A 22,499-nucleotide genomic window follows, 5' to 3' on the forward strand; every position below is an offset into this window, starting at 1 on the left:
ATCAAATTAACTTCGTTAGGAAGTTTCTGTTCTTTATAACATAAAATTCTTCACAAAATCATGGCTACAATAACAATACATTTTGTACAGTCCTTTACAGTTTGCTAAGAACTTTCACTCATTTGATGTATTACAATCTTGTAAAGCGGACAGGTTAAGTGAATTTTCTAAGGTCATATAAAAGGATAACGATATCTCCTGATTCCAAATAACTATTTTCTGAACTATATTAGAGCAGTATCTCTTGAGATACAGTTTCTAAATTCTATAAACACTTTCTGTCTCAGTTCCCCATAACAATGTAAAAGCTATTTACTTCTTAAAAAATCAACTCATAGGTAAAGCACAAAGATTTGATTACAATTAGAAAACAGTGTATGTCTATTATCAACCTAGGTAACACAAAAGAAAAGGTTATAGCTAACAAAGGCTGGGAAGTAGAAGCAAGATGGGAAATTTGGAAAAAGGATGAGTATTTAAATCCTTGTTGTATAAAACAAGGGTGTCTCTGGTTGCTGAAACAGGAGATAGAACCTTAAATATATTGTTTAAAGATATGAACATGGCCAGGCAGGAAAAGGGAACAAGATAATCTTATAACAGCAAGTCTGCAGACAATGTCTATATAAGACAGACTAGTGGAAGAATGAAAAGTACGGGGGTAATAGTTTTTACTACAAATCTTTCTGGATTAATTGATTTTTTAAGACTATGCTTGTATTATTTACACAAAAATATTTTATATGAAAAAAGAGATAAATACACACCCACGCACCCGTGCGCCCGCACACACATGCGCATGATCTTTTAAATCAGTGTTTCTCAAAGTGGGTGATACTGTCCCCTGAGAGGAGGGCGTGGAAGGACCCAGGGAGACTACAAAGCTGATAACATATCCTGGATTACAGTACCTAAAGTTTTTAATTGCCCAGGGACACTGACCTTTTTTTTTTTTTTAAATGAAAAGGGGCAGAAGGCCAAGTAAGTTTGAGAACCTATTAACTATTAGAAACAAGGGGTCACTGGTTGAACTTTTAAAATCAAATTGAACATGGTTCTCTAATATTTGAAACTGGGGCTAACTTTCTAAAATCAGCAATGACTTCTCTGTTGTAGAAGTATGAATGTTTTCTTATTAATCAATGTTCAAAAGTCCTATAAAAAGTATTTCTGGGGGGGGAAAAAGTATTTCTTTCCTGACTGATGTTATTGGAGGTGACAGCCATTTCCTGACCCAAGTCAGATTGTCAGCACAATCTTTTGCTGGAAATAATTTAAATGTATTGTGACAGTTGTATAAATGCCGCCTAATTCCCAACCTCTTCTAATCTGTCTGATTGCAGCTGACAGACACACTTATCACTTGCTCTCTCTTCTGAAACAATTTTCAGAAATAAGACACAAGGTATAGGAATAATGGTAAAGCACAGAAGTGAGAAGATAGTGCAATGAAAATGCAAATACAACTTCGATGAAAAATCAAGTATTTAATAAAAAGACTCACTGCCATTGAGTTGATGCCAACTCAAAGCCCATTAAGGCAGGGTAAAACAGTTCCTGTGAGTTTCTGAGAGTGTAATTCATTATGGGAGTAGAAAGCCCCATCTTTCTCCCTTAGAGCAGTTGGTGGTTTTGAACTGTAGATCTTGTGGTTATTAGCCCAATGGGTAACCACTAGCCCACCAGAGCTCCTTTAAGGCCACTAATGAAAGGAAATACAAGCTTCTAGACGAAACAGAAAGGCAGGCAGATACAAAGCATAAGAGAAAGCAATGTTACAAAATGCTATTTTATGTTATTAAGGATGTCTAGCAACCATTTTTTCTATCAATTCTTACTAAGAGTTCTCTTTTAAAACTTTAAAGAAAGGATGAAATTATATATATATTTTTAAAAAGGTGAATCTAGACATTAACACTGCATACTTCGTCAAATACATTAAGTGATTTCTGGAGACAGAAAAATCTTTGTAAGAATATAATATCCCTATAAATTTATCAATATTAACAGATACACATTTCAAAATCCAAACCAACTCACTGTGATAAAGCCCATTCTGATCACAATGACCTGATTCTATATGACTGAGTGCAACTGTTCCTTTGGGGTTCTGCGGCTGTAAATCTTTAGGGGAATAGAAAGTCTTTTTTTCTTCCTCCCTTAGAGCAACTGGAGGTTTAGAACAGCTGACCTTGAGGTTAGTAGCCCAATTCATAACCCACATGCCACTAGAGCTCCTTCTTACACATACTCAAGGAACCCTTAAATATTTTTAAATGAAGCAAATTGCGGGAGAAGTGCGGACTTAGAAAAAGAATAGTAGCAACAGTTCAGTCTGGAATAAATAGACTACTTTATTCTTGGTTTTAAGAATGTTCATAAGGAAATTTATCTGGTTAAGAGAACGAAAGCTGTAGCATTCAGTAAGTAACTACACATATTCCATCAAACACTATTATTTCTAATTTTCACATTAATGTTATCAGTGAATATTAGAGATGTTATTTTGAGGTACACTGGCAGGAATAAAATTGGGGTACTTGATTTCCAATATGAAGCAACTGAGTTCTGTTTTCTGGTTCTAGAAATGAACACTTATTGTCCCACAAAGATTTCTTTCTATCATTCTAACTTCTGTTTGGCTCACTCAACTTAAATAGCTTGGGGGTGGTTTAAGGAGATCATTCTGTATCTTTGGGCTTATCTTTCCTTATCAGTAAAATGGAAATAACTTCCATCTTAATATATCTGTAAAATTAAAATTAAAAACATTTAAACACGTAATAACAGTTCCTTAGTTAAGTGATGAGGAAACACTGGTTTCCTTCTTTACTCGTTTTTGTACTCTTACTGAATTAAAAAAAATTATTTTAAAACTGGCCTATGAGCTTTACCATCAAAGTATCTAGGTTTGAAATATATATTGTTCTTTTGAAAAGCACTGTACAAGAATACTAGTATTAGCTTATGAATCTGTGTGTAAATGGATAGTGTCTACAACTTCGGCACCACTAATTACTTAGCAGTTGAGCACACCTGGCTAGAATCTGGATTACGACTGCATTTTATCTATAGATCACTTGTGTAGTGATAATTTCACAATGTTGAGTTTTCTACTCATAAAAAGGGTATATTCTTCCACTTATGTAAATTTCTTTCTTTCTTTTTTTTGCTCCTTCCCTACTCCCACCCCCTCTCTTTTGTTTTCTTGTAGTAGCATTTTTGTAGTTTTCTTTTGGTTCTCTGGTTAGATTTATTGTGAAGTATTTTATCTTTTGGGTGGCTAACGTAAATGGAATTGCTTTCTCTTTTTCCTCTTCAGAGCTCTGTTATCATAAAAGAATTCACTTGATTTCTGTATGTTGATCTCATAGTCTGCCACTTTGCCTAATCTTTTAACTCGTTCCAATTCTCTTGCAGTTTTCGGAATTTTCTATGTATAGGATTATATCATTTGCAAATAGAGCAAAACTTTACTTCTTCGCCAATCCAGATGTCTTTCTCTTTAAGAAGATCTGATGATGCAGCATGTTACACACTAGGCTACTGATCACAGGTAAGTGGTTCAAACCTACCAGCTATTATTCCATGGTAAAAAGATGAATCTTTCTGCTTCTACAAAGATTTACAGCCTAGGGAACACACAAGGGCAGTTCTATTTTGTCCTATCGGGTTGCTATGAATTAGAATTGATTCAATGGCAGTGAGCTTTAATTTCCCTTTGTTGCCTGATATCTCTGGTTAAGACTTCTAAAACAATATTGAATATTAGTGGTGATAAAGCAAATTCTTGTCTGTTTCCCATTTGCAAGGGGACTACTTCTAGCTTCTCTCTGGTTCAGAGTAATACTGGCCATTGGTCTTATATATATGCCCTGTATTATGTTGGGAAATGGTCCTTCGATTTCTATTTTGTTGAGTGTTCTTATGCTCAGTGTTTAAGCAAAAATGGGTGTTGAATTTTGTCAAATATCTGTTCTGGGTCTGGTGGTATAAATCATGTGGTTCTTTGCCTTTGTTCCATTTGTTTCTCTAATGTTGAATCCTTCCTTAAGTGGTATGAACTGCACTTGGTCATGATATTTTATTTTTAATAAACTTTTGGAGTCTAATGGCTAGAATTTTGTAGAGAATTTCTGCATCAGTGTTCACAAGGGACATTTGACCTCTACAATCGTTCTTGGAATATCAGTTTAGTACCAACAGAGTTAAAATTTCTATTTCTCTGAAGTAGTTACTAAAAACTTTTTTAAAAGAAAAAAATGGTAAAACGATGCTTACTGATGGACATATTTCATTTGCAATAGTTTTTCTAGTTGTTTCCTAAAGAAGTTAAATAATCTCACATCTAAACATTTAAATGACAATGTTAATTCAATTATTGAATTAAGATAAACCAGAAGACAGTTTTATCAATTCAACCAAAAAAAAAATCTCTCAGGTTGAAGATAATTTGACTTTCATATCAAGAAAATTGAAGTTGTCAAGAATATACATAACTCACAGATTTTTACTTTGTTTCTCTCTGTAAGAGTTAGGTTTTATGTCAACATGGCTGGGCCACGATTCTCAGCAGTTTGGTAGTTGAGGCCTTCTCCATGAGGCGGTCTAACATAATGTAATCAACTCTATGATGGGATCTACTGTGAGCAATAAAGCAGTTGTACAAAAAATTAGAATCAGCCTTCCTCAGGTTGATCATGTTTCCTCAGAGATGTGGCCTAGTTCATACAAAGTAGACACGGCAAAGACATTATTACTATCGTCTTTTATTTGCTCACCAGAATTATCTTCTGGGTTTCTGAGTTGGCAACTCTTTATGGGAGTAGAAAGTCTGATGGTTTTGAACAGCTAACCTCCAGAGTAGCAGCCTAACTCATAACCATGCTGCCTCAATGAGATAGGCAAGGTACCTATAATCAAACCTATTTACTAAGGCCCCCAAATATATTTCTTACAATGGTTATAATGATGTTCTCTGGGATATTTGCATTTGTGAATAAAAAATACACAAATTTGAAGGTATTTCAAAACGCTTGTGGATAAATGGAACAACAAGGATAATAGATTTTCTCACAAACTTTTTGAAGCCCCCTTGTATAGCAGGTCTTCCATATCTACTGACTGCATGCCTGCAGATTCCATCAACCAGGATTAAAATTATTTTGTGGGTAAAGAAATTAGGTGGTTACAAGTTAAGAAGATGCAGAAAGTGCAGTCTGCATAACATTTACGTTGCACCGGGAAGTCTGTCTAGGAAGCCCTGGGGGCACAGCAGGTGCCAGGCCTGGCTACTAACCACAAGGTCAAACCGAACCCACCAGATACTCTGCTTCTTAAAAGACGTAGCCCTTAGAAAACCTCATGGCAGACTCACTATAAGTCAGAAGCAACCCGATCGCAGCTTTAAGAGCTGATTTAAGATATATGGGAGGCTTCTGTGTCAGTTATAGATGAATATTAGACCATTTTATATAAGGGACTAGAAGAGCATCTACAGAGTTTGGTACCTTGGAGGAGGTGAAGTGTGTGTGCTTATCCTACAATCAATATCCTTTGATACAAAGAGACAATAGTATATACAGAAGCATTATTGTTGAATATTATAATGTTGCCTCTGATCATTTTAACTTTAAAACATTCATTGGCTTACCTGTTTCATGTAACAAACTAGCTTCTACTTTGTGAGGAATTCTTGGTGGAATTTTCATAGATGCACGAATTTGGTAAAAACTGAAGCAAAATAGAAAAGGAAGTCATTTTAAAACATATTTTCAGAATATGTAATACTAATTTCTATGTACATATGTATATAAAGACTATTAAATAGAGTTGGTTTGCTTCTGTATTTATTGATGAGAAAATCATTACGATCCAGAGGTCAAATTTTAAATGGCATAAAAGCAACAGGTTATGTATAAAGTTGAATGAAAAGCTGCATGAGTAAACTATAAGTAATATATACCGAATTTTCTATTTTGTATGAGAGAATGTTACAGCAACCTGTGAAGCTAGAAACGCATATATTTAAGAGTTTTTTTGTTTCAGCTTATTCTTTCGAGGCATACAACAACCTTCGTTGGCCACACCAGAAGGGCTCTATGTGGAAACCTCAACTAAGTGAATGGGGCCCTACCTCAAACTCACCTACAGTCCTTGGACTTAAGGCTGAAACAAAACTTCAAAAGGTGAGACGCAGATGCGGCTCTATCAAGGATATACATAGCACTGGCAGTCATCGGACTTTGGCTTGGACCTCTTGCCAAGGTGCCCAATGAATGGTGGCCTGAACCTACCACACAATTACCATTTTAATGAACTCTTTATTATATTAAGATATATCAATCTAGTAGAACTGCATCTGCCAATGTCAGTGAATATTACTGAAAATATTGCTGGAATGGCAACCCCATTGTTCGTGTAAACAGTGTCTAATCACTTAAAGAGTTTAATCCAGTGGTTCTCAAGCTTCCTAATGCCACGACCCTTTAATACAGGTTCCTTATGTTGTGGTCATCCCCCAACCATTAAATTATTTTTGCTGCTACTTCATAACTGTAATTTTGCTACTGTTATGAATCGGGCAACCCTGTGAAAGGGTCGCTTGTGATGTACAGGTTGAGAACCACTGGTTTAATCTGTTCAAGTCAATAATTCATCAATTTCAATTCATAGTCAGTTTTTACTTACATAATGTCCTTTTCAATTGTGCTTTAAGTTCTATACCATTGGTTAATTGACATTATCAATCGAATTAGCTTATGCCCCAGGGAGATGACTGATAATGTTCTCGAATCATAAAATGATGATGTCTCTAGAGTGATCCAGACATATATATACCAGATCTATATATAATTGGATCTTGTGCTCGTACTTAATTCTAGCCCTAATCTAAGGACAATTGGTTCTTATGACAGACCCTGCCTGATACTTCCCCTCATGAAGAGATTACTGAAAATACAGGTGCTATAGCAGAGTGTGGTGAAGAAACTAGATGGTGATTTCAATAATGGTTGTACAACATGAAGAGTATAATAAATGGCACTGAATTATACATGGAGAAGATTTGGAATCAGAGAAGGTCCAATGGTATATATTTTTACCTCAACAAAAAAAACCACAATTACACAAATAGCAATGAGTACAAGGAAGAAGGAAATGCTCTAAAATTAATTGTGCAATGATTGTACAACTTTTCTTGATATGAACTATTGAATTGTGAGATATGTATGTGAAGTACAAATACTGTTTAAAAAAAAAGAATTAGTCTTGGAAACTCATGGGGGCAGCTCTTCCCTGTCCTATATGGCCACTAGACCTCGGCAGACACTCAACAGCAGTGAGTTTGGTTTGTTTTGGTGTGGTGGAATTAGTTGGTATGGCGCTTTGCAACTCCACTCAGTCACTGCACAAATAATGCGTAGAGGACTCTAAAGGGGACTGGGCAGTTTTGTCATTCCACTTGGTATAAAATGAACCATCACAGAAGCAGGAACCAAGAATCTTAGGAGCAGCAGAAGAGGCAACCGCGCTTACTGAGGATTGCTATGTGGAGAAGCAGTGGCAGCAGAGCCTGTGAAGAAGGAGCCATGGTGGGAACAGACCAGACAGAGAGGCATAGGCTACGGAGCCCGCAGAGAGAATAAAGCTGAGCACATTCAGGCAGGAAGGATGGGGTGTCCTGTAGGCATTTAACATTTGCCCAAGCAGGACAGAAGCCAGGCATATAGCTGAGAGGAATCACTGTAGACAAGATGTTTTGTTTATCCTGAGTTGTAGTCTATTAACTTTCGTAATAAACCCCATAATTATGGGGGTGAGGGTAGAGAAAGAGAGAAAAGAAATTAGATGGTGCCGGGCTATCAGAAAGAATAGTGTCTGGGGTCTTAAAAGGCTTGTCTTCAAAAAAGAAGCCATTTAAGTGAGGTGCTAAAGAAGCACACCAGCCTGTGTGATCCAAGGACTGTAAATAATGTAATCCAAGTCCAAAGGAGCGAATGTTATCAGAGCTTAAACTGTGAATACTTAGTCTGAAAAATGCAACAGATGACAGTGGAAGCCCAAAATCCACGCGCAGGGTTGAGGCATAGATTAAGCCTCCAGTGAATTCTCCCTGACCATAGTCAAGGGATGTGTGTAGCCATGTCATCACACAGAGTTTTGTAGAGATGACTATAGTAAGGTATTGTTAGGTTAAAATTTAATATTTTATTTGATCCCTCTTTTGTCCCATTGTAATGTTATATCACAGTTAAAATAAATGTGGGGGTGGGGGGATACACGTGGATTAAGCGTCCAGTGAATCCCCTCTAAGAGCAGGCATGTGAACAGTCTTGCTATCAGGTAGAGTACAATGGAAAGTGTTTGATGGCAGAGGTAGTCAGGTTAAAGTTTAACACCTTATTATTTGATCTCCTTTTGACCCATTTTAAAGTTCTAGTTTTTAGTATTTTCTGCTTTCTTTTCAATTGAAGATTTTCTCTATTTTGTTAAAGTTGTTAGCTTTTTTGTTTCTTTGTTTTTTTTTTTCTTGGTATATCAAATCTAGGATGGGTGAGTCTACAGTAATCGGATTAATAATTTCTTGGGGTTTTTTCTAGTTTCCTAGGGAATAATTAGGTACCTCAGCTTATACTCGGTTAGGCTTATATTCGAGTATATACGGTATTTTTTTGTTATTGTTCTGCAACATTTTTTTATCTATCCTAGCAAACAACCTTCACCACAACAAAAGTATTCACAGAAAAAAATGAAACTCACTCAAATTTTTGGAAAAAAAAGTTAAATCTTGTATACATATCCACACCAAAAATCAACCCTGCAAATTGTAACTACACTGAGGCATCACTTATTGCCTATCAGAGTGACAGCTATCCACACTTTAACAAAATATTGGTGAGGCTGCAGGCACAAAAAAATTTTCCTCCTCTGCTGGAAGGATGCAATCCATATGAAATAGATTTTGGCAATAAATAGCAAGGACACATATGCATTTACACTTTGATCTAGAAATTCACTTTGAGGATTATATCCCAAACATACACTTAAAAAATACTAATTGACTAATAATACATACGACTACTTATTGCAAATTAGTAGTAACAGCCAAAGTCAAGAACGAAAATGTCCACCAGTTGACCGCCTCAATAAGCGCTCAACAAGATAGAACTGAGTACTTTTCTACTATCAAAAGGAATGTGAAATCTTTCTATATGTACTGTGATGGAATGACCTCTAAGATGCAACCAAAAAACCAAGATGCAGCAAATATGTATACTATAGTCCCCTGTATAAGGATGTATATGACTATTTACTTGCTTATATTCCAAATAATGAGAGCAAACCTTTCCTTCTACTGGAGTAATGATGCAGTTAATATTAATTTTAAAAACTACCTTGTTTCTAGAGATTTTTTTCATGGCTTCTAAATTTTATATTTTAATTTTTTTCCATGTCTAAAATAGACATAAAATATGACTGGGATGCCCGTATCAGTAACTCTAGTAATTCAATCATGACTATGATCTTCAAAGGATGCAAAAACTTACCGTATATACTCGAGTATAAGCTGGCCGGAATATCAGCCGAAGCACATAATTTTACCACTAAAACAACATTTAAAATGTGCTGCAAAACTCGACTTACACAGGATATATATGGTAATTGTGATTCATCAAGGGTGTAAAAAATGGCAAAGTAAAAACAATGGGTTTCTAGTTTTGAGAACAAAAAGAGAGAGGGTGGACACTGGCAATTAAGAGGTTCACTTTTTTTTTTATCTCCAATCACCAAATTATAAATCTTGCAGAAGTGTAATCACCAGTCCCTTGATGCCAGTACCAGGGGCACATGTCTCTGAAACGGTGATTCAGGCTAAATGGAGACCTCTTTTGTGATTGATTTTAAAGATGAGGCAGAGGTTAGGATTAGCATAACAACAAGAAAAACCTTGAGTGTCTAATATTAATGTGACTTTTGTAAGGAAAACAAACTGCTGACCACAAAGAGTTGATTCTTAAACCTGATAACTTTTCCCCCCTTTATTGGTCTCTTTTTTTCCTCTTTTTTTTTCCTGTGTAAGAGAAATCTACTACTCAACCTCTACTGTAAGGTTGGTAGCCCTGAGAACTCCTTTATTAGAGTAGTTTTAGTTCTTTCATCTTAATGAAAAAATACAGACAATTTTAGACAGCTTTAAAGGCCTTAAAGAAAACTTGGAGTAGTTTCTGAGGCGCACCAATGACTACTAATCCAAACCCACTACCATTGAGTTGATTTTGAAGCACTGTGACCTTATGGAGGTTTCGCATGCTAAGTCTTCACAGGAGGAAAAAGTCTCAACTGTGCCTACCCAAACCCCAAGAAGTGGGTGGTGGATTCATACTGCTGAACTTGTGATAAGTAGCCCAATTTGCAATCCACTACACCACAAGGGCTCCTATTACCTAATCAGAAGTTGTCAACATCAATTCAAATTCTACAATATATACAAGGGAGCTTTTAAAAGTTCATGACAAGAAATTCATTATCTTTTAATTCCATATGTCCACACACTTTGGAAGTCTCCTCACACATGAAATCTATTAGAGGTAATGGATAAATTTCCCTAAAGTTGTAATCAATATCAATAATCCAAAAATTTATCATGAAAAGTTCTCCTTCGCTGACAATTTTTTTAAATCATTTTATTAGGGGCTCGTACAACTCATCACAATCCATACATCTATCCATTGTGTCAAGCACATTTGTACATCTGTTGCCCTCATCATTCTCAAAACATTTGCTTTCTACTTGAGCCCTTGGTATCAGCTCCTCATTCCCCCCCCTCCGTCCCCACTCCCTCACAAGCCCTTGAAAATTATTATTTTGTCATATCTTACACTGTCCAACATCTCCCTCTACTTTTCTCTTGTCCACTCCCATGGAGGAGGTTATATGTAGATCCTTGTAATCGGTCCCCCCTTTCTACCCCATCCTCCCCCCACCATCCTGTTATCACCACTCTCAGCACTGGTCCTGAAGGGAAAATTTGTCCTGGATTCCCTGTGCTTCCAGTTCCTATCTGAACCCGTGGACACCCTCTAGTTTAGCTGGGTTCGTAAGGTAGAATTGGGATCATGATAGTGGGGGTGAGGAAACATTCAGGAACTAGAGGAAAGTTGTATTTTTCATGGGTGTTACATCGCACCCTGACTGTCTCGTTTCCTCCCCAAGACCCTTCTGTAAGAGGATGTCGAGTTGCTTACAGATGGGTCTTGGATTCCCAATCTGCACTCCCCGCCTCATTCACAATGATTTGAGTTTTTGTTCTTTGATGTCTGATATCTGATCCCTTCGACACCTCGTGATCACACAGGCTGGTGTGCTTCTTCCGTGTGGGCTTTGTTGTTTCTGAGTCAAATGGCCACTTGTTTACCTTTAAGACCCCAGACACTATATCTTTTGACAGCCAGGCATCATCAGCTTTCTTCACATTTGCTTAGCTGATAATTCTTTTTAATTAAGCTATAAACTTCCTATGAATTTAACAAATTCAAAACAGAAGCAGAAGAGATTTAAGATAGTTTCAGAGCTTTTAAAAACTATGCTATGTGGAAACTGGTGTGTAAGTTCAACAGGAATTTTTAAAAAGGACGTAAGCTCCATAATCTAGGGATGTTACTAAAACCCAACAATACAATTTTTATATCCTTAACTTTACTGTTCTACATTTCCAACACACTATGTTCCTCACCTTCTAGTAGCACATCTTATGACACAGAAATGGTGCTATCATATGATTAGCAAAAGCAGCAGTAATTACGGACACATAATTACACTATATTTTATTATAACCCAGGTAAAAAAAAAAGTAAAAGTATTACTACTATCATTTCAACTTCCATTTCCAACATCTGTCTCATTACTAGTTTTATTACTGGCAATATTTAACTGTATAAAATTTCACTTGCTTTACTATAAAGATTATAAGAATATGTTGCACTTATCAAAGTTTCCATATCTTCTAAATACTTAAAAATCTCTGTTCCCTTATGAGTTAGATTATCAGCATCTCCATTCGAGAATTAATTTACAACATCATAAAACTGTGCTAATTTAAAATGTGGTACACAAGAGTGATGGCTGTATGTGAACTGCTGGTTACTATTCTGCAACCAAGTAAAATAAATCAACTATGTGGCAATAATACACTGTTTATTCAGCTGACCACCCGCTAACCCCACCAACAAGATTTCTTATTGAAGAACACAGCGCATTCATTAATTTATATTCTAGCAAAAGCTCAACTCCTCTTAGATCAGTAAGTTTGCAGATGAACTACTCTACGTAACACTGTCCCTTAAAGAATTCCAGAAAAAGATGTTCTAATACTTTTGCAATAGTCACTACGGTGAAAAAAATTCTCTCTAGTTTGAACCTAATTCTAATTACTATAGCTTCAACTTACCTCCAATTCTACGATCCTTTATGAAGATGAGGATGTGAGTTCAAATATAACCCCCCATTTATATATTTCCAAGGCAATGTACCCTCCTCACTTTAGAGTCCTAAGGAGCCCTAGTGGCATGTTGTTGTAGCTAAGTGCCATTGAGTCGGTTCTGACCAATAGTGTCTTTTGTCTGCAAAACAATGAAAAGCTGCCTGGTCGTGTGCCATCCTCAATTGTTCCTATGTATGAGCCCATTGTTGCAGCCATGGGGTCAGTCCATCTGGTTAAGGAATTTCCTCTCCTTTGCTGCCCCTCTACCGTACCTAACATGATGATCTTCTCCAGGGACCAGTCTTTCCTGACAACATGTCCAAAGTATGAAGACAAAGATCACCAACCTTATTTCTATGGGGCACTTTGGACATAGCTCTTCCGAAACAGATCCTTTCATACTTTTAGCAGCCCATGGTACATTCAATATTCTTTCCGAGTACCACAATTCAAATGCATCACTTCTTCTATTGTCTTTATTCAGTGCCCAATTCACATGTACATGAGGCAATAGAAAATACCAGCTTGGGTTTAGCTCACCCTAGTCCTCAAAAGTAACATTCTTGCTTTTCAATGCTCTAAAGAGGCCTTGTGCAGCAGGCTTACTTAATGCAACAGGTCTTTCCTCTCTGACTGCTGCTTCCATGAGTATTGATTGTGGATCCAAGCAAGACAAAATCATCGGTAACTTCAACCTCTTCTCCATTTATCATGATGTTACAGATTGGCCTTCACATACTGATGGCTGCAATCCTTGTTATTGATCAGCAATGGTTCAAGTCCTCCTTACTTTCAGCAAGCAAGGTTATGTCACCTGTATATTGCAGATTATTAACGAGCCTTCCTCTAAGCCCGATGCCACATTCTTTTTCATGTAAGCCAGCTTCTGATTATTTGCTCGACATATAGTTTGAATACATATGGTGAGCACATACTACCGTTTCACACCTTTTCTGATTTTAAACCATGCAGTATGTCCTTGTTCTGTTCATACAATTACCTTTGATTCATGTACAAGTTCCTTTGAGCACAATGAAGTGTTCTGGGACTCCCATTCTTCTCAATGTTATCCATAGTTTGTTATGGTCCACAAAGTCAAATGCCTTAGCATAATCAATAAACTACAAGTAAATATCTTTCTGGCATCCTCTGCTTTTAGTCATGATTTTTTCTGACATCAGCCACGATATCCCTTGTTCCATGTCTTCTGAATCAGGCCTGAACCTCTGGTAGCTCTTTGTCAATGGGTGATCTGAAGGAAAATGTTACTTGCACACTATATGACACTGATCTATCATGTGAGTATTCTGTTGGGCTACCTTTCTTTGGAAGGGGCACTAATATGAATCTCTTCCAGTCAGTTGGACAGTAGCTGTCTTCCCAATTTCCCGGCTTAGACAAGTGAGTGCTACCAGTGCTTCATCATCTTGTGAAAACATTTCAATTGGTATTCCATCTATTCCTGAAGCCCTGTTTTTGGCTAATGCTTTCTATACAGCTAAGACTTCTTTCTTCAGTACTATAGGTTCTTGCTCAAATCTTACCTCTTGAAATGGGAGACTACCGATTAGTTCTTTTGGCACAGTGACTGTTTTTTTTTTTTCATCTTCTTTTGATGTTTCCTACATCACTCAGTATTTTGCCCATGAAGTCTTTAATATTACAACTCGTGGCTTGGATTTCTTTTTCAGTTCTTTCAAGATATGGTGAGCATGTTCTTCCTTTTGGTTTTATAATTCTAGGTCTTCACAGATTTTATTGTATTTTGTCTTCTCAAGCTGCCCTTTGAGATTTTCTATTCAACTCTTTGGTTTCACCATTTCTTCCATTTCCTGGTTGCATAGTAGTTATGTTGGGCTGCTAACTGCACTATCAGCAGTTCAAAACCACCAGCTGCTCTATGGGAGAATGATGGGGCTCTCTATTCCTGAAGAGAGTTACTATTTCAGAAACTCACAGGGAAGTTCTCCCGTGACCTACAGGGTCACTATGAGTCAGCACTGAATCAATGTCAATGAGTATACTCTACAATTAAGAGCAATTTTTAGTCTCTTCTGACATGCATGCCGATTTTTTCTTTCTAATCACCCTCTCTTCTTCTATGATGTTCTTATGTCATCCCACAGCTCATGAAATCTTCAGACATTCGTGTTCACGGCATTAAATCTTTTTCTGGAGATGTTCTCAAAATTCAGGTGGGATAGATTCAAGTTTGTATTTTGGGTCTTAGGGACTTGTTTTAATTTTCTTCCACTTCAACCTGGTCCCTGGCCCCTGCCTTGTTTTAGATGCTGATTTTGAGCTCCTTCATCATCTCTTCCCACAGATGGAGTCAAGTGGTAATGATGTTGAAGTAGTTGATCTTGCAAACTTCTTTCATGTCATCTGTCTTCAATTCTATCACACAAAGCCCATATTTTCCAACTATTATTCCTTCCTGTTTGTAACTTTTGCATTGCAATCATCAATAATTACCAATGCATCTTGATTACATGCTTGATCAATTTCAGACTGATGACATTAGCAGAATTCTTCAACTTCCTAACGACTACCATTGGTGGTTGGTGGATACATTGGACTATCAGTTCTCTTATTGAATTTGCTTATATGCAGACAGTTATAATCTTATCATAGACACTATAATTAAAGATAAATCTTAAAATGTCCTTTTTGTAATATATGCAACACCACTCCTCTTTATTTTTTCATCCTTAAGACTTTTCTAATTCAAAATGGTCAATGCCAGTCTATTTCAGCTCACTTATGGTTAAAATGTTGAGTTTTATGCATTCTATTTCATTTTGAAAACTTCCAATTTTCCTAGATTCATACTTTGTATCCAAGTTCTGATTATTAATTTATGTCTGCACATCTTTATTCTCATTTTGAGTATTGTTCCATCAGCAAATGAAAGTGCTGAAGGCTTTAATCCAGGTACATCATTATGGTGGATTCTACTTCGAGATGGCAGATCTTCCTCAGACATATTTTGAGTGTCTTCTGACCTGACGGGCTCCTCTATTGCCACTATCTCCAAAAACATTCTGCTTGTTTTCTTGAGTTTTTTTTTTTTTTCACTAGACGAGCTTATTTATTCCAGGCTCTTTCATTTCTGACTGGACTCAGACTTGGAGGTAGAAGCCCTCAGCGAGGAAAGCCTCCGTCGCTTGGCAATCTGCTCCTGCCGCTTCTCCTTGGCCTCCTTCGTTTTCTTGGCCAAAAGCTTGGCATATTCGGCGGCCTCCTCGTTTTTCCTGGTGCGCTGCTTCTTCAGGGCAATGCGCCGGCGCTTGTGCTGCAGGACCCGCGGAGTCACAAGACGCTGAATCTTGGGCGCTTTGGTCCTAGGTTTCTTGCCCTCTTTGTTCAGTGGCTTTCTCACAACGTACTGGCGGACGTCATCTTCTTTAGAGAGATTGAAGAGTTTGCGGATTCTGCTGGCTCTTTTGGGCCCCAGGCGACGAGGCACAGTTGTGTCAGTCAGTCCTGGGATATCTTTCTCCCTTTCTTTACAATAACCAAGTTGAGAACGCTCAGATTGGCATCCACAATGCAGCCCCGGACAGATTTGCGCTTCCTCTCCCCAGTTCTCCATGGTCTGTAGCAGGAGTGCCCCTTACTCAGCAGCAGGCGGACACGGCCGTGGGTCAAGACACCTTGCTTCATGGGAAAACCTTGCTTGTCATTCCCGCCGCTGATGCGGACGACATAGCCCTTCCATTCTTCGCCAAGCGCCTCCGCAGCGACCTCCGTGGCCATTCGCTTCTCATAAAAGGTGCGAAGTTTGCGTTCATCGTCCACTTCAATGAGTTTCTGGCAGCCAGTGGCTGGGAAGGAGATAGTCAGCTTCATGGTGAAGCACCCGACCGCCTCCGCGACGCCACGGAAAAGAGCTTTTCTTGAGTTTTTCAGTACCTGACAATGGTTTGATTCTGTCCATAAGGTTTTTGCTGGCTAATTCCTCAAAAGCACACAGCCTATTTTTCCTTCAGAGTCTATTCTTAGTCTGGTAACTGCTGAAATCTGTTTACTTTGGTTGACCCTGTTGGCATTTTTAATATTAGTGACATCGCTTCCTGCATCACAGCAACACACAAGCCACCACAGTACAACAAACTAAGAGACAATGTAACTACAGGAATAGTTATATAGTCTATTAAAATACCATAGAAACTACAAAAGAATTGAACAATAGTAACTCATATTATCGTGATGACTTATTTGTAAATATGCGGCCTAAACTACAGTTCAAAAACAGTAATTTTTAAGGGCTTAAGTGGAGAGCAAATGCTTTGAAAAAGATAGGGGCAAAGAATGTACAGATGTGCTTTATATAATTGATGCATGTATATGTATGGATTGTGATGAGTTGTATTAGCCCCTAATAAAATGTTTTTTAAAAAAAGACACAACAAAGAACCGGGACCTACTCAAAAGACCACATTCAAGAACAACAAAGACTTCATCAAAAGGGTCACTGAGACCCCACAGATTGGGAAAATGCTAAGTTATAGTAGATCATAGGAAGGGCTAATGTCCAAAATCTGTAGAGAACCCCAACCTGTAGTGGGGTCCCAAAGTTTTCCCTGTTTTCATTGATGCTCTTAACAAGAAAAATACAAATAAACCAATTAAAAAGGGAGCACAAACACGAATAGAAAAAAACAACAACCAGTAGTTAAAATGAACTCAAGTATGTTAATTTCCAGGCAGAACGCTGAAAATGCCAACTAAATGCTGCTAGCTAAGTGTGATACAGTACATTAAAAACAAAATAAGTAAAAAAATAACCAAGTATTTTACAAGCAGAAATTAGAGAGAATATCCCAATTCTACCTTACAAATCGGGTTAGACCAGAGGATGTACACCAGTATAGATAGGAACTGGAAACACAGGGAACCCAGGACAGATGAACCCCCCAGCACTAGTGGTGAGAGTGGCGATACCAGGAGAGTGGAGGGAGGGTGGGATATAAAGGGGGTATAACCCCCTCTCTGGGGAACAGACAACAGAAAAGTGAGTGAAGGAAGATGTTGGACAATGTAAAACATGACAAAATAATAATAATTTCTAAATTATCAAGGGTCGTGAGGGAGGGGGGAGAAATAAGGAGCTGATACCAAGGGCTCAAGTAGAAAGCAAATGTTCTGAGAATGATGATTGCAACAAATGTACAAATGTGCTTGATACAATGTATGTATGGATTGTGATAAGAGTTGACCAAACCCCAATAAAATGATTTTTTTTAAAAAGACCTCTACATGAAGTAAGGCAGTGTGACAAAAGGACTTCTAAAAAGTGTAATGGCATAATCCCACAGAATTCTCCCTCTGACAGCCATCAGGTCAATTCCAACTAATAGGGCTACTAATTCTCAGAGTAGGATCTCTAAGTAGTAGTGATTATATCTACAGGAAAGCCCCTAAAAACAATTGGGAATATAGGTTTTTGAGCATGGCATTGATGGTAGCAGGCACTTGGAAAGCCAACAAAGTTTTAAAAAGAGTTATACTAGCAAAAGAGTAGCCAGCCTGTATTACTGGCTTGGCTGTGGCCTCCTGGCCAACAGACCAAGTGGAAGAACTAGTGTGTCAGTTCTTCCAGCCTCTGCTCTCTTTCTTGAACCCAAGCTTCTGCCATGAAAACAAAACCCATAGCCTACGGAGTGACATGACCTGGTTTTATTTGTTCAACAAGGTGGCAAAGCCAAATGAAACAAACCAAAAAACAACAGAAAAAAGCCTCCCATTCTCCTGTTAGCTATAGTCTCACTATCTCCATTCTCAGTAAGGTCCTTTGGATTTCTGTCTTGGGTTACTGCAAGTGCCCATATACTGTTTCCTAAAACGCTAACAGTTCTACCCAACCGGCAATTCAGCACAATCTTTACCATGCTATTAAATGCATATTGCATACTAATGACAATTCTATCCTTGCTTGGAAATCAACAGTGGTTACTCAATTCCTAGTGCCAATTCTTCTCTGGTAATGCAAAGGTCATTAACAAATAGCATCTCTCCTTTCTTTGCTACTTTTTCTTATACTATTTCCCCAGCTAATATCCAATGATCAGTATTTTTTGAAATAATGTGCTCATTCTTATCCTAGATCTGGTCATGCTGCTCTTTCCTACTAAAAGATTTTCCCCTTTATCCTCCGTGTACTAGAGTCCTATCTGTACTTTGATGCTAGCTCTCTATAATGCCTGTCTAACAGAGTAACCTACAGTTGTGTTCTCTTGTTTCAATGCCTAAAGTACTTCTTATATCTTATATTTATTGGAGCTTCATTGTGTATATTTTGTTTGTCTACTAAGTTTTGCTAGTATTTTAATTTTTCTCCATGAGACTATACTTTTTAAAAATAATTTCAGCTAATATGACAGCATCTATAAAACAAATTTGTATCAAAAGACACTATACACTTTTAAAGAGCATGAATACATCTAAAACATTTTCTTGGTGTTCTCAGTACTCAGCACTTCGAAACCCACAAGCACTTGTTCAATATAGCCCACAGTATCGTGAAATCCATGTGAAAGTTTAAAGGTCTATTTAAAAAATAAGATTTATCTGAGAGATAATTATTTGAATATTATATGTGACTCCTAATATTAGCTAGAACAAAAGTTGTAATTAAATTAAAATTGTATATCTTAAACAAAATATATAATTTTCTAATTAAAATACACACCCTCTCTGAAATAAATCCACATTGTAGAACTTGTTTAGCTCCACGGAGAATTCTACCATTGCTTGAACTTCAGTCATTTTCAATTGATACCCAGAAGACAAATCTGGTAACAGCACCTTTGTTGAAAGGGGGAAAAAAATCATGAGAGCTTAAAAAAAATCATCATGAGCTTAAAAAAAAAAAAGGTAACCTACAAAAAACACTAATATTTAAGCACTTTTCAGATTATGAGGGGGTAACCCCCCAAAAAACTGGGGCTCCACCACCCAAGCTATGCCCTTAATTTTTTTTTTTACAAAACAACCTTATCATCTTCAAAGTACTCTCCATTACACTTAATACATTTGTCAAATCTGCGATTCCATTCTTGGAAACAGTTTTCAAACATCTGTTTGGATGACTGTCAGCACCTCCCTCATTTTTTTTCTATTTACCTCTTCTTTGTCATCAAATCGTTGTCCTTTCATGTCCCTCTTCACACAGAACAAGGTCAGGTGAGTAAGGGGAGTGCGGCAAGAGAGGCATGCTGTTTTTGCCACAAAATGGCGTACTGAGAAGCCTGCATGAGCACGTGCATTGTCATCGTGGCAAAACCAGTCCCCCGTCTAACACAAATAAGGCTTTTTGTTGCACATATTCTGCAATCTTTTCAGAACCTCTAAATAGAAAGCTTGATTAACAGTCTGGCCTGGTGAATGAACTCCAAATGCACTACAAGTTGACATTTCCGCCCTTTTGGGAAGTTGATGGACATCCAGAACGAGGTTTGTCAATTGACATTTCCCCTTTTATGAAATGCGAAAACCTCTTGTACTCTTCAGTTTTTCTCATAGCGCTGTCCTTGTAAGCTGTGTTCAGTATCACAACAGTTTCTGCAGCCTTTTTCCCCTCAAGCAGGAAACAAAATTTCACAGCTGCATGCTGTTCTCTTAAATTGGCTATCGCAAAAAATGAAGTTCGAGCAAAACTGCTTTTATAAAAAATTCACTGTGACCAGAGAGAACCAGTGACTGGGTGCACTAACTCAATGCTCGTCTAGCAGGAAAAATGCATGCTACTGAAAGCTCCGCTCTGTCCAGAGCAATTCTGGTTTTCCTGGGGGTACCCCTCATAGAATATATAGGCATAAAATAAAAATGAGCAAATCAAATCCATGTCCCTAAGGGCCCTGGTAACAGTGATAAAAGTGCCCAGCGGCTAATTTAAAGGTTGGAGTGTGACTCCATCAGTCATTTTTCAGGAGAAAGATGTGGTGGTATAATTCTGTAAAGACGTACAGCCTTGGAAAGGCTCAATTCTTGTGGCCTGGTTGTTTTGGGATTTAATGTAGCATTACTCATCTAAATCCTATCAGAATCTACACTCATTAAATAGCACTGTTCTCTATAATTAAGATTTGTCCTGTTAAAATACCCTTTCTAATTTGTTTTCCTTGATGATATCCATGTGATAATATAGCAAGTTGCTAAAAGAATTTCTTAACTTTATCTATCACAGATAACGTTTTTTAAAAATGAAGTTACCGAACCCTCTCTTCTAGCTCTACATTGCGCATAAAGGCAATTCTAGATTTAAAGACATTTAATATCCCATAGTTCCTTTTTAAATCCATGAAATGTTTTTTCATTTAGGTGAAAAAGCTTTTAAAATAATTTTTTATTAATTTTATTTACAAAGAGGCTTTTTTACTCATTATATAAGCATGGTAAGTCATTTCAAAAACGTTATGAAAATAAAAACAAAACCATTCACAATTCTTTTCAGTGAAATATATACCTAGGTATATATTCTTCATGTGTTTACATTTATATATTTTTTATAAAAGCAGAATCAAATTACATATACATTTGATAAGCTAGTTTTCAGTGAAATTGTATGTTAAAAATGAAGTAAAACATTTTATATTAGTTAATATATTGTGAACAAAGTAATTTGAAAAATCTAGTTGAATATTTAGTTTCTATCTTCATTTTTTTAAAAAAGCATGTTAACAATTATCTTTATCAATAGTAGATATTTTATTAAGCAATTTAAAGTAAGAAAGTGTTGGAAAATGGGTTTCACTTGTCTTGTAAACATTTTCTTCTGGGGACTCTACAAAAAGGTGTGTCTAGCAACTGTCTCAGGAGACACTCTAAAACAATGAACAGATTTGTTTACCTTCCCACATAAGTAAAGATGGAGTAGTGCTACAAGGCAAAAGTTAGGCAAGTTTATTGTCTAATACAAAAGATGCATGTTTCCGTAGTGTGGGGTTCTTCCATAAATAAAATCTGCTTAATACAGATGCCACCTAGCATCCTTTTAAATACCCCTGGGAGAAACTGAGGGAAACAGCATAAATTCCAGTACTCTGGGTAGGATTCCTACTGCTCCATGTACCCAAAGCCAGGATTGTCATGCCCCTACCAATAAACAAGGCACAGTAGCGGGCTAGCTTGCTAGCATGCACGTGATGTGGCATAAATTCTGAGACCCTTCCCAGTTCTTGAAATAGTTCTTCACAGCAATAGAGAAATAATCTGATCTATTCAGAGTTAATTAAAAAGACATGCTATATTCTTACCTTTGCTGATCAAACCTTCAATTTAACATTATTAAATAACGAACGAATCTTGAACTTCCAGTTACTGATTCTTGTTAAAAATTATATTGCTTCTCCTATGAGGGAAAAAGGACACAAAGCATCTCAAATAAAATAGTAGCCATAAAAATAAAAAGTCCAATATAAGGAAAGCTAGGCTGTAACTTAATATTATCAATATATCTAAAATATACATACATCCTCAAGTAGACTTAGGAATCCATTTTAGAGGTTTGTTTTCATATTATGTCATTATTGGGGATTTACTTTCAATGTACAGTAGTATATAGAAGAGTACTTTCTTAGTGGCTCAGAACCAACAGTCATGAACTCACACACGATTATAAGCTTATTAACTTAATACAAATGTCTAGGTTTACTGCTCTGATAGGGACTTGTGGAACCTGTGAGACTATGGCCCGTAGGTTACCTTTCAGGCTTTGAACTAAACCCACTCCTCCCATGGTTCAACTTTCAGGAGGCACATACTCCTCAATTCAGCACACATGATCCAAAGGGCAGCATTTGCCCAGTGCTAAAGCTCTGAAGACCGAAAAGGATAGAAAAGGAGGGCTGACGGGAAGAGTAAATTAGAGGAAGGAAATGGGAAGAGTACTGTTACACTATGGGGACTACAATCAATGTCGCAACACAAATATATATATATGAATTATTGACAGTAAACTTCCATTCAAATCACAATAAGTTTTTTAAGATTAATTGTAAAATTGCCATTTACA

The 22,499-nt window shown here is 37.1% G+C and overlaps 1 protein-coding gene and 2 pseudogenes across 4 annotated transcripts in view; all 3 read right to left on the reverse strand.

The window, feature by feature from the left end:
- The window catches only part of FAM135A (family with sequence similarity 135 member A), a 104,798-nt gene that overhangs the window by 68,149 nt on the left and 14,150 nt on the right, over positions 1 to 22,499 (reverse strand). For 3 of the 4 annotated variants that reach the window (XM_075554919.1, XM_075554920.1, XM_075554923.1), the window contains 3 exons: positions 21,742 to 21,836; positions 19,176 to 19,291; positions 5,654 to 5,733 (listed from right to left, as the gene is read on the reverse strand). In XM_075554919.1, the coding sequence (XP_075411034.1) occupies positions 5,654 to 5,733; positions 19,176 to 19,252 (157 nt within the window). In that variant the 5' untranslated portion in view covers positions 19,253 to 19,291; positions 21,742 to 21,836. The remainder of the gene's footprint in view (positions 1 to 5,653; positions 5,734 to 19,175; positions 19,292 to 21,741; positions 21,837 to 22,499) is intronic. The other variant, XM_075554921.1, reaches the window with a different exon arrangement.
- LOC142454146 (small nucleolar RNA U109) lies at positions 10,073 to 10,192 on the reverse strand (annotated as a pseudogene).
- LOC142452877 (small ribosomal subunit protein eS6-like) lies at positions 15,553 to 16,355 on the reverse strand (annotated as a pseudogene).

This window comes from Tenrec ecaudatus, chromosome 7 (assembly GCF_050624435.1).
Source record: "Tenrec ecaudatus isolate mTenEca1 chromosome 7, mTenEca1.hap1, whole genome shotgun sequence".
Lineage (NCBI taxonomy): Eukaryota > Metazoa > Chordata > Mammalia > Afrosoricida > Tenrecidae > Tenrec > Tenrec ecaudatus.